The following is a 13,009-nucleotide window of genomic DNA, read 5'->3' as shown; positions in this document are numbered from 1 at the left end:
ATCCTTGCGGGTCCCTTCCCACTCACAACATCCTATGATCCTCTATGATTCACATCCCACAGCTTACCCGGGGCCTTTTAACACTTCCAAAGTGTTCAAAAATTACCAGGTTAAAAATGACAGTAAAGTGTCCCCACTTCAGTTCAAGTGCAAGGCTGGGAGATGGAAAGTTAAACACAGTTGACACGCATCAAATAAAACCAGAGAATTCACACTGAGGTATCCAGCACCACTTACTGAAAGGTCTGACCAAAGCAGCCAAACGATGCCCTGGATTTCTAACCAATTTTTAACCAATTTTTATAAACACTTGAATGCCCACTGACAAACCACAAACTAAGATGTCTTTATGATTTATTAATAAATACCTTAACAGCACCAACGATACTTGAACATAATCCTGCAATACTGTGCACAGCAGCTGCTTAAGTAGACGTGTCCACTTTTTCATGTACAGCTGTTCATTTTGTCCTTTCACGTTTGTTTGTAAACAAAGTAATCTTCCATACTTAACATCTTTCAGAAAACTGATCAAATCAACATAAAGTAAGAAGAAAATGCTCATTTTAATCTTCTGCCCTCTTTTTGTTTTAAGGGGACTCAGCAAGGCTATAGGAGTGCTACAATTTAAAACCAGATCGCTGTGCTTCCTTTTAAAGGGTCTTTTAGAAAACAAGACTTTTGGCCACCTTAAAATTTCCATGTGTCTGAAAGGCTTTTACATTAACTTTTTGATAACAAAAACCTGGGGGAAAGAAGTGTATTCCTATACATCAGAGTTCTGTACATTAATAAGCATTTATACAAATATAATCCACCAAATATTGGCTTCTACATACAATTGTGAAATCGGGTGATTCATTTGTATTACCTAACCTTCAACAACGCGAGTACTAAGATGAACATTCCAGGTTGCTTTAACACCCACAGAATATGTTTGTTTTACAAGGTGGGTACAGATTTCTCTTGCTGTAATATGCAGTTTATGTATGTGAATAAATTAAGTGGTAAAGTGAAGCTTGAACAGCATAGTCTGTGGTGTAGTAACATCAGCAACTGCAAGTTCTTGGCCATCCACAAGCCCCAATTCTAAAACAGAAAGAAAAGTTTTAAGTACAGCAAACCCACGTGATTTGGGTTTTTTTAATAATAAAAAAAAGTCATTCCCACAACCACGATGAAATAAAGCTGCTCAAAGCTCACTAGGTAAAATAATATTCATCTAATTCAACTAGGAAGCTAACAGACCTTGTCAAGAAATGCATAAAACATTACTGAAGTATGTTTGTTCTACATCAGTTATCACTGCTTTCTTACAGTGTTTTTTTTCACCAGATGACATCTGCCCACACTTCACATTTAAACAACTCAAAGCTCACCCCTGAGCAACCTGAGAAAAGCATATTCCTTGTAAAACTATTGCATAGTGCAAAATAGAGCTAAACATGCCACACAGAGGGATGAAACTGACTGACTATGTTTAGAGCAATATCTTGAAAATCTACATGTGACAACTGCATGGTACCTTTTAGTGTCTTGGAAAGATTTGGCCTTGTTCGTTCTTCAATTGAAGCTACTGTCTGCAAACAAAACAAAACAAAACATTTCCTTTCAAATTCATGCAAGTGAACTTAAATAAATTAAGATTATTAAAGACAATTCCGTATGTTCAGATTACCTGTAAATAAAGTGTTTTATTTCCCCCATACATAGTTGCTGTGATTGCAGGAGATTTCATTTGCCTGTAAGTAAAACATAAAAAAAATCAGGTAAAAATATATTTAGAAATTATTTTTTTGAAACACTAAACTACCAAAAATTAACAAATAAGTCAGAATAGTTGCACACTTACAACGAAGCATTATTTGTCAAGTAATCCAAGATCTCCTGCAATTTAGCTGATGGAGAAATCTCTATGTTTTGGGGAAGTTGGCTGCAGGCTGGACAGTTCTCCTACAACAAAGTAGCACAAGAACGCACGTCATGTTAAATATAGTTTTAAAATGCTGCTAATAAGGTCTCAAAACTTGTTGTCTTTGTTGTTTAGCTCTAGAAATATTAATACTGTTGCAAATATTGATGACAAAACCCAACTCCTCATGAAGTCTGTCACTGTTCGACTGCCTTCCAACAGCAGCTAAGTATTTACAAACTACAAATTTAACCTGACTTTACTGAATTTACTACTACAAACTTCCAAAACAATTGTTGTCATAACTTTTTTTGAGAAGATAAGCTTATGAGTCTTCTTAAGACTGCGTATCTTCTTTTGTAAACCACATTTCTTGTATTACAGGTGAAATCTTAAGGATTCACTTTCAAAAAAGTCAAGTACTGTTGTCCTCTGCAGGTAGCACAGCAGAAACAGTTGCGATACCAATGTTGCACCACCAGACATCACAGAAACACTGTCTGTGGAACCTCCCTACACCAGAAGCTGCCTTTCCAAATATGCAGAAAATTTGTCTAAACAGTCAAAAATTAAATATTCCATTACATATACAATGCAATAGTTGGTGGTAAACTGATGAGTAGAAGAAAAGGTTTAGTTACCAGGACATCAAATAAAAACATCTGTTGATTGGACAGCCAGCTGCTGTCATCACTGTTAGACACCAAAACCACAGAAGTTTGGGTTGTTTTTTTTTTTTAAAAAGTCACAGAATCACAGATTCAGTCCTATATACTGAAAACAATACTCTGGAGAAGTAACACACTAGTAAACATTGTAGTTTCTGTTTTTAAAACTTCAGAAATATTATTCAGTGCTAAGGGCCAAGAGATTCAATATTGGGTTTCAGCAATGCACACAAACTGTGTAAGTTCAATAAAAATCAAGGAAACAACCCTGCAAGCCTTTAATGGCACTGACCTTTCTTTCAGCTTCAAATGTGTATGTGTATAATCCATCCACATCATTAAACACCAAGTAGTTGTTAAGAGGAATGTATGCACTAGAATGACAAATATGGTAGTGTTAACACATGTCATTATGTTGGAAATCATGCATGTTATTAACATGAAATGTTAATGTTAAGAAATGAAATACCTGGTGGCTATTTTAAAAACTTCAGTGGCACAAACAGCTGGAATGAGGAAAAAAAAACAATTTATTTACTTTCTAGCTCTATCTCAGAACATGCAGACATTAGTGCAGAGTTGTACCAAAAAGGTGACCAAAAAAAAAAAATCAAGTATAACAATTTGTGAAGAGGAAAATAAATATCTGAAGGTAGCTGGTAGTTCTATGCATTAACACCATAGATCTGGCACTAATCTGAGACTATGTTAAGTTTATATACTGTGTTTTCCAGTTTTTTTTCCTAGTCTCAAATGCTTTTGCTCACTCCCACAGTTATACATGAGCTTAAAATTTATAGTCACATGCAGTTTCTCTATGGAAAACAAAAGTGAGACTGTAAGAATAAATCAGATCTGTTTCAAAATTACTATTATCCTCCCTGAGCTCTCAATTCCAATCTGTTGCTTTTAAAGGGCAAAATCTATTGACTAAAATCTACAAAGCAGACATGAAGCAGAGTTCTTTCAGCATACCTGCAATTACTGCATTTGTAGAAGCTACTGCTGGAATAATTCGTTTAACCACCCCTGTAAAAACAAAACATACAGCTTTGTCTTTTCCAAGAAACTATACTGAGAGACGACTTTTAGCCAGAATAATCACAGAAGGTTGTACCCCAAGGTACTTCAAACACTTTCCAGGAATTTCTATAACAATACAGTATAATGACATGCTACTCATGTACTTAGACATTGTTTTATGTTAGGAATGGATCAAGCATCGAAAAAATGAAGGTATCACATAAAGAGAACTTGTGAACAAATTTTAAAAACAAGGATTTTGTATTTAGCACTGAAAATAAAGTTAAAGTCAGTTCTATTCCTGTTTAACTGGAGAAATGCATAAATGAAAGATATTTGGTGCTTTATAACAAAGCTATCTTCAAATGCTAAAAACTAGGTAGTCATTTGCATGCACATAATTGTATTCCATAACTGGAATTCACATTTATTAGAAAAAAAAAAATACTACTAGAAAAGTCAGTATAAACTGCTGCAAATAAAAATATTAACGGAAATACTCTAGGTGGAATCTGAGGAAGATACACAAGGAATCAGTTCACCCTTTTTTAATAGAAAGGTGCACACTGAGGTTCAAGTGGGGCCTCTCAAGCTCAGCATTTCAAATCCATTCTCAGTACTACCAGTCAACAGATAGAAGTTACCAAAAACTCTGGAGATTCTGTATAAGATTCTCCACTTCTTTTCTATTTGGTAAGCATTTAAAATGCTGTTTAAATGATTAAACGAGTGGCAGCATTTTGCACTTGCGTGTGAACAGAGGCATCCACAGCAGTAAAGAACAGATGCTATAGTCTTAACCAGCCTCAACTGGCATAAAGTGTTGCTAGAAGAGGCAATCATGTTCTATTGCTCCTACTCTTTGACCCAGTAAAAGTGGTCACAGTGTAATGTAAACTGTGGAGTAGCTCCAGGTTAAAAATAAAATGGCAAAAAGAATGTTCTGTTTTGTCCCAGATAAGTTCCTCTGATTCATTAGGAATGCCTAAACATCTGATTCATCATAAAATATTTGTGCTGGCACAGAAAAGCTGCTTGGTTCTGTTTTAAGATGTTAAGGGGGAAAAGAACTATTTCTTTCTCAGCAGAGCTGGCAGCTTAGTCATAACAAATACAAAGAATGTCAATCCAGCCCACCTGCAAATTGCACAAACTCAGTGAAATGCCACAACCTTACCTTGGGTGAGTCTGTAGGTAACACCTTTAATATTAAATTGTGATGCTCTTTCTAAAGACTTCTGGTAAATCCACTGTATATGTTCAGGGTCATCTCCATCCAATGCAACACCTTCTACAACGAAGTTAAGAATTTCTAGGTAAGTTACAGTAATAAGAGTTCTTCAGAAATACAGCATTCTTTTTGTCTAAAAAAAACCCCTTTTTGTTTTGTGTTAAAACAAATACCCCATTAAGCTATTAAAACTTGGCACCTTAAATAATCAAAATGTAATTTCTACAAACATTGCGAGTTCTAACACATTTCATATACAAAATATCTTAACTTCACAGGTTTATAGTACTGTTACAAGTTACATTTTGAGTCAAGAAAGACACTGTGCAGTACTAGAAAGAGAAACACATGAACAAATACGGAACTGGAGAGCAAGTCAGAGATGAGAAAACCTATCACCAGCTCAGAGGAGGCTTAGATTCAATAAGACAATGAGCCACATAAGGTTAAAAAGTAGGATTATTTATTAAAAGTAAAAAGCTTTATTAAAAGTAGCTGTGTATACCTAACTCAAAACAAATTAGTTAAAGGAAGAAATGTCAGTTTAGCACCAGTGTTAACACATTAATTACCTCCAAAAGGCTGCTCCTTTGGCCACTGCAATATCCTGACATACTCAATACAGTGCTCTGGTAGTCTGGGCATGGATGCAATAGTACACATGGGAAAATTGACCTGGGGAGGGCAGGGAAAGAAAACCAGAAGAAAACATGTTAATACATTACGTACAGTACTAGGAAACCAAACAAGCAAATCAGAGGAATACAAAAAAAGGAAATATCACTGGCTACTATTACCTGTGGTGGATAAAGTTCCAGCGTGCATTCAACACAGGCTGTCATACCAGGAATGATCACACGAACATTTCCTTTAAAACCTTCTGTCCCTCCATCTATTAGAGGGATGATGGAACTTGGATCCAGTACACCATCTTCGTAATGTAAAAATGACATCTGACAAATAAAAGGGGAGGGGTTTGTTGGGTTTTTTATAAAACAAGTTGCAGGAAGAAAAAAGAAATCCTAAAAATGTTATTCTTAATGGTACACCACAAGACTGAATGCTTAATATATAGTTTATTTTAAGGGTACATAGTGTATAAAACACTACTTATTTGTCATGTGCAGGGCTTCATCTACCACCTTCACCGCCCACCTCCTCCTCCCCCTAACCCCCTATTATTTTCTTATAGTATACCAGAACAAATGGTTGAAGGATTAAGGGTTTGATTCTTGGTTTGGCTTTTTTTGTTTGGTTAGGTTTGTTTTTTTAGTAAGTACTGTTTGGCTAATGAAAAGAAAAACAAAAGTTCACAATGGGAGCATCCAGAGAGGCTGTGGAACTTCCCTTCTTGCTTGACTTTCAAAAGCTGATTGCAAAAGGCCACAAACAATGTAATCTAACTTTGAAATTACCCCTGCAGGGCACTGCACAAATGTTGGCTAACACTCCTCAAGAAAAAGGCAGGTAAGGGAGCATGCATTTTATCCTGTTCACAAAAAGAAAAAAGAAAACAGAAATAGATACAGAAAGCTGTGAGTTTCACCAGCCTTCATTTCATTTTAATGACACAATCTACACAAATCTTTTCAATTTTAGCTATCTACACTCAAGCAATAACCAGGCTTTGAAAAGATTTAAGACTTTACCAGCATGCCATTTATCCATCTTCTTGCAATTATAGAGTCCAGCCCACAAACAATAATATGAAACTCTAGGGGGAAAAAAATGGTATTTAAAGTCTATACTAATGCACACTTCTTAAGACAAGCAAAGTATTCTGTCCATAGCAGCCCAGAGGAACTGACTGTAGTTTAACGATCTCCCCCTGATTACCTCTATGACAGATGCATTTAAGTTTTGTCTATTTGTTACTTCTACATCCAGTATATTAAAAAGGACTAAAATAACGAGTAATCTAACTACCAGGAAATGCAGTGAGCAGCAACAACTGCAATGTTACCCTAAAGCACCAGTGGGTATTTGGCAGGCAAACAAACACCACTTACGTCGATAGAAACTTTCATCCATGTCTTGAATCTTTTTAAAATATCTGAATGCAAGCCCAGTAAAGGAATATATTTATAAAGTAGTTAAGTTTACTGTTTTGCTAATATAAAACAAAAACTTTATCTAATTTATTCCTACAATTTTATATGACGCTTTTTTTTTTTAAATTAGGTGATGGAAAGATTCAAAATTCCCACAGCTGAAGCTGTAGCATCTGACAAAACAAGTAAGTGACACAAGGTAATAATCACACACAGGAGAAAGCTCAGCAGACAAACTAGGAAGCTGAAAACATGCTTTCTCATGAAGTCCTAAATCAGCACTGCTGCTCTGTGTTTATAAATTAATGTTTCCCATCAGTATGTGGGAACTCAAAACACTCTGGTGAATAAACCTGTAACTCTAATATCTCAGTGAATATTAGAATATGGCATTTGAATAGAAAGACTCAGTGGAAGCATACAAAACAGTTTCACACAGCTTACCCTTCTCTCCCTGTGCATATTTCCTGTATGCTAATGCCACTGAGAAAGAATTCTCCATCACCAGCTGAATGAATCTATTCTTCCTTGTATGAAAAAGAGAGGATGGCAGCAAAATATTTTAGATAGTCTTACCACCTACAGAGTTTTCTAGGTTTTTTGAAGCCTTTGGGGATACTACTTCTCTATAAAAGGATACGCCACGACAGCACAGTTGGGAATGCGGCTGTTTAGGAATTCTGCTGCAACTTCTGCTTTTGGTCGCCCAACATCCTTCGGTCTGGGAAAACACCCAAGCAATTTCAAATCCTTTATTTTAGTAGATTCAATCTTTCCAGACTCTATGCACTGCAATCTTGAATTAAGTGACTAATAATTTATTTATATGGATAATATTAAGGCATCCCTGTAAAGCATCAGCTATGAGAGCGTCAGAGGTACCTAAATATGTGCATGTCACTACAGTTATCAGCACCAAAAAAATTCCAACAATCTTTTGTTTTGCTTGGAAGAAAAGGGGACCAGAAAATGGATATCTCAATCTGTGTGTATTATTATTTGGTGTCACCCTTTCCATTAGTCATTAGCTGTGTTGGAATGGTAAGGAATGCATGTTATTTTTCTTCACACTCAAACTGCGATACCACAGATCCCAAAATAAGAAGGAATCACGCAAAGTTTAGTTACAATTCTGAGCACTACTCTAATACGACAGTTCAGTCATCTTTAATGACATCTTGTTCAACTTAAATAATTAACACATTCACATATTTTGTCTACATACACTTAAAAAATAAACCTAAAGTCAAATGGTGAAAATATCACTTACCGAAACAGAAACTGTCGGTTAAGATTAGAAACATCAATAGTGTCCATGTCAATAACATGGATCTGTCTAAATCCAGACAGTGCCTGTGGAAAGAGACAGCCAGCTTCATTTAATAGGAAATGAAATTCTTAAAGAGTGCTTCAAAATTCATTCCACATGCCAGAAAAGCAGCCTTTGTAGGAACAAACATATTTGCTCTTTATTCCCCGTGCAGACAGGTACATGGTTGTTCTTTGTGAAAAGAACATTCCTTGTTGGGTTGCTAATGCTGCTATTTAGACAGATGCCATTAGTAACATTTCAAAAGTCAATGTTGGCTGCAGGCAGTATTGCTTCAGCCTACCTAATCCCTACTAACATAGGGAAGCCAACGGCAGGGTGATCTGTAAGGGGAATTTGCAGTATTCTTGCACAACTGGAATAAATTAAAAACGTTCACTGGGGAAAAAAATGCAGAATTTGAAGAAACACACACAGAATCACAGAATGTCAGGGACTGGAAGGGACCTTGAAAGATCTAGTCCAATCCCCCTGCCGGAGCAGGAACCTAAATGAGATCACACAGGAAAGTGTCCAGGAGAGTCTTGAATGTCTGCAGAGAAGGAGACTCCACACCCTCCCTGGGCAGCCTGTCCCAGGGCTCTGTCACCCTCATTGTAAAGAAGTTTCTTCTCACGTTTAAGCGGAACCTCCTGTGTTCCAGCTCACACAAATACCATAAGCACTTCCTCGGACTAGAAGAAAAAGTTTAACTCCTCTAAAATTTTAAGTTTTTGAACATACACCATTTTCACAGTTGGTATAATTAAATCTGGTTTATCCACCCTCAAACCACAGTTCAGAATAAGCCAGCAGTCCTCACTGCATTCAGTGCTGGAACAGAACACAGACAGTCACCTCGCTGTCTACGAACAGGCCGAACCTCTGACAGGAGTTCTGCCTCATCTGTTGGAGTGCAGTCCATCACTAGATTTGGCAAATAACTTTAAAGTAAAACTGTCTTAAAACTGTATTGTGGGTCTGATCTGATAAAGTAATGACATCTGTCACGCACAAAGAAACAACGTGAATTGTGGTTCAAGGGAAATAAACACTGTAAAACACTGGCTTTGGAGAAGGGAATGTGCTGTGGTGTTCTGAAGGGACTGTAAAAAAACTGAGTCCTGTCCCCTACCTTTTTTTTTTTCCTTTAAGACTCAATCTTTTTATATATAAAAACTTCCAACCTTTTCATTTTACATTTTCTGAATAAACAGAGCCATCCCATGTGTAATAAGAACTTAAAATGCTTCATCAGGAAAATGAGTAAACAAATTAACAACAGGACTAAAGTTTTTCCAAGTAGAAATGAATTTCTGTAAGAAAAGCAGCAAGAATTTCTGCATGTCATACTGGATGCCCTTGGTGCTGAACAATCATCTTGTTTCATTGATAAACGTTCAGCTTTTGTTCAATATTATCAAAGAAGACTGGGAGAGTCTGCTAAAGAGAGGAGCACACCTGGGACATCACAAACATACAGACTGGGATCTCTGTCAAATTTAGATTCATTGTCCCAAAGACATGAATGCACCTGAACAGAATCTAGAGTTATTTATGAGCTGATCTTGGCACTTATGTGTTGGTATTAATTAAGGAAAAAAGTTATTTCATAATAAGTTGTTATAAAAATCCAAACACATTTCACAGAATCCATAAGGTCAGAAATTATTAAATAGAAGCATGGAAATTATTAGTCTAAACTGACAAATTTAAACGGGATGGTAACAACGATACATCACACTAAATATAAGCATCTGTGAAGATTAAAAAAAACCACATTAATGGGATAATTAAATTCATACACCTTTATTGGGCAAATGCCTGACATCACACGATCCTATGACTGCATTTTAAACACTTAAAAACTGCTTTTCAGAACACGTAGTGAGAGAATCCATTAGGAACTAATACTGTACCAAGAAACTACAGAACACCTTCTGGTACTCTGCACACCAGGGAAGCCTGTCACATTCTTTCCCTGTTCTCATGCCATTATTTATTCCTCCTCAGCCTTTCCCATCCAGAGTAGCGCATGTTGGTCTGACTCAATAAAGCTGCCATTACGTAGACTGAATTCAGCAACAGACACTCGGAGAGAGTGCTCAGGCTCTGCAGACAACCTCTGATTTCCCCAGATCTGGTAACTGGGACAATTACCAACATTAGATCATATCTAAGGCTGCAAGTGAACTTTCGTCTACACTTCATAAACAAAACCATGTTGTCCCTCATGACAAGCTTTGAGATACCTGAATAAATACCATGCAACACATCAGACTATCACCTTTCAAGCTTATTAACAAAGTTCATTCTTCAATTTTATTGTCTTTATCATCATGGATTTTATATATTTTGATTAGAACTTAGAAATTTAGTAGCAATATACAATCTAAAATGCCAAGTTAGCAAAGCAGAAAATATAACTTCCTCAAGGAAAATAAAAAAGGAGGATTCTAAGAAGCAAAGGGTGAAAACTGAGTAATTACCAGGTTTTTCAGGAGTTCACATCCTAATCCTCCTGCTCCAATAACCAGCACTTTACATGTGCTTAACAAAAATTCAAGAGCCTGTGGAAAATAAAAAACAAGAAATTAATACACTAAATAGGTATAATTTGACCTTTGCTTCATGACCTTATAAACATGTTACCATAAATTTTCAGTGCTCAGTAAGTTTCACATAAAACTTCGATCAATAAAACAGTTTCTGCTTGCAGGAGTAATTATGTATTGAACTTTAATCAGTTGTTGAGTTCATACAGTTTCTACATCCCAATGTACAGAAAAGTAAGACCTTTGCTGATACCAGTATTCTCTTTATACTAATTCTGACCATGAAAAAAGCAAGGTCTACCTTTATTATCATTCAGTTTAAGGAGAAGTTTTCTTCCTCCAAATATTTTACTTATATATAATAGAAAATAAATCTAAACAGACAGAAAACATTGCTGGCCAAAAAGAACTGAAGTTTTTAACTATAAAACTGTTTTCTGTGAACTGTTCTACTAGACCTCAGGCTCAAAGTAGTAAATAATGGAACAGTACATTAAAAGGTTAACAGTAAAATACACCCAACTGTAAGCTCTGAAACAAAACATACCAAAAAGGAAAGCAGAAGAAACAATTAAAACAGTCTAAATTTTGCTTTGCCCTACTAAACATCTTTCCCAATTCTCAGGTACTCATATTAACCTTAATTCCTTCTTTAAGTATAAGAAATTCCTGATTGTATCTAATGACTTAAAAATAGAGAGACAATTGCTGCTATTTTTCATGTGGAACTCAAAGACAAAGCACAATTCATATGCTGTTATATATTTACACATACAACGACAGCAAGCTGGTAGTTGACAGTGTACAATTCAGAAATATAAGCTCATGAAAGGAATACAACATTCTTCTAGAATCATAATGTTAAATTGATCAAAACAGAAGCTTTTCATGCAGCTTGAGTATTCACACACTGCAGGTGGTCAATTCATCAACCTCTTTACATTAGTTTGCAACACAAGCTACAGATTTTTTTATTTAAAGTAAGTGTTTCTCACTTGAGTGCCTGGCTCGAAATCGGGATGTGTGAATGGTCCAGATCGCTCGAGGAACTTCTTTACATGGTTCCAGCGACCTTCCCAGTCTCCAGTGTCCCCACACCCACCATCAACAGCCATTCTGCACAGAACACAGTAAATTCAGCTGCAAAATCACAGAGAAAAAGCCACACCTCTAAAATATATTATTTTTATATCTTAAAAACACCTAAATTATTGACCATTCATACAAATGCATCTGCACATTCTTTATGCATTTACCTGCATGAACATTTGCATGAGTGGGTTTTATTTGTGGAACTAGAAAGCAACAATACATATATGCACAGAGGGGAAAAATCCCAGGCTTTTCAATAAATCCCACTGATTTAGCTGCTACTGGTAAAAGTTGACCTGAAGTGAAAAAAGGGTCTAGTGGTTTTGCTTTTATTTTCTGCATATTTAAAGAGGACACAGAAAGAGGTTGTCCCTTTAGATTTTGAGGGTGTTTTTTTCAGAGTCAAGTCTTGTATCCTTTTTTTGACAGACTTTTCAAGTTCATAAATCATATTTAAAATTATCAGCACATAACTGCAATTGTGAGGCACTGAATAAACAACAGTAACACGTGCCAACATTGTCTCCTCTGAATCTTCATAGGAGTTGACTTAAACAAGTGTAAAAAAAAAAAAATACACATCTTCAATGCTCTTCACTCTCAATTAGTACTATGTAATTTAGAACACCCTCATTTTTCAGTCATCTCCTGAGCCTGTCAGCAGTTGCAATTTGACTTGAAAAAAAAAAAAAGGAATGTTTGCAGTTATCTTCTTTTAAACCTTCATGACAGAATTTTACATCAAATATTCCACTACCCTTTTTCCACTTTTGCTGGTCACTTTTAGTAGGACATTAACTATAAATTTAAACTTTTAAAAGACTTACTGGAATAGTTCAAAATCAGCTCTCAAGTAATTCTCTAACCTAAGAGCATCACCTACAGGGAACAAGCTCTTTCCTTACACACACACTTCCCTCTTTAAATAGGAGCTCCACTTAATATACATGAACCATTATGTTCTCTCCATTAATACAAAACTAAGCTTCTAATAAAAGAGCTTTGCCAATCCTGAGTATGAAAGGTTGTGTCATCATTGATAAGGGAACACTGATAACAAAAAAGGGAAGCAGAAGAAATAATTAAAACAGTCTAAATTCTGCTTTTCCCTACTAAACATCTTTCCCAATTCTCTAAGTACTCATATTAACCTTAATTCCTTCTTTAA

At 35.9% G+C, this 13,009-nt stretch overlaps 1 protein-coding gene across 1 annotated transcript; it reads right to left on the bottom strand.

Moving 5' to 3' along the window:
- Positions 1–667: 667 nt before the first annotated feature.
- On the bottom strand, positions 668–11,864 carry UBA3 (ubiquitin like modifier activating enzyme 3). Its single transcript, XM_010164601.2, has 16 exons — positions 11,745–11,864; positions 10,684–10,764; positions 8,156–8,238; positions 7,526–7,606; positions 6,844–6,887; positions 6,484–6,548; positions 5,632–5,787; positions 5,407–5,509; positions 4,781–4,894; positions 3,556–3,609; positions 3,050–3,086; positions 2,873–2,954; positions 1,853–1,953; positions 1,679–1,742; positions 1,526–1,580; positions 668–1,089 (listed from the first exon to the last, which is right to left on the bottom strand). Exons 1-16 carry the CDS (start codon positions 11,862–11,864, stop codon positions 1,001–1,003), a joined length of 1,329 nt encoding a protein of 442 aa, XP_010162903.1. The 3' UTR covers positions 668–1,000.
- Positions 11,865–13,009: the final 1,145 nt, after the last annotated feature.

The sequence above is a fragment of the Antrostomus carolinensis genome, unplaced genomic scaffold, assembly GCF_000700745.2.
Source record: "Antrostomus carolinensis isolate BGI_N321 unplaced genomic scaffold, ASM70074v2 scaffold25203, whole genome shotgun sequence".
Classification (NCBI taxonomy): domain Eukaryota; kingdom Metazoa; phylum Chordata; class Aves; order Caprimulgiformes; family Caprimulgidae; genus Antrostomus; species Antrostomus carolinensis.
Note: the sequence above shows the minus strand (reverse complement) of the source record. Positions and strands in the feature narration are given on the sequence as shown.

Coding starts and splice junctions, on each gene's coding strand:
- UBA3 (XM_010164601.2), bottom strand. CDS start 11,864: ATGGCTGTTGATGGTGGGTGTGGGGACACTGGAGACTGGGAAGGTCGC. Junction 2,955..3,049: donor GTTTTTAAAATAGCCACCAG/GTATTTCATTTC, acceptor TTGTCATTCTAG/TGCATACATTCCTCTTAACA. Junction 1,954..2,872: donor CATTTGAAGCTGAAAGAAAG/GTCAGTGCCATT, acceptor ACTTTGTTGTAG/GAGAACTGTCCAGCCTGCAG.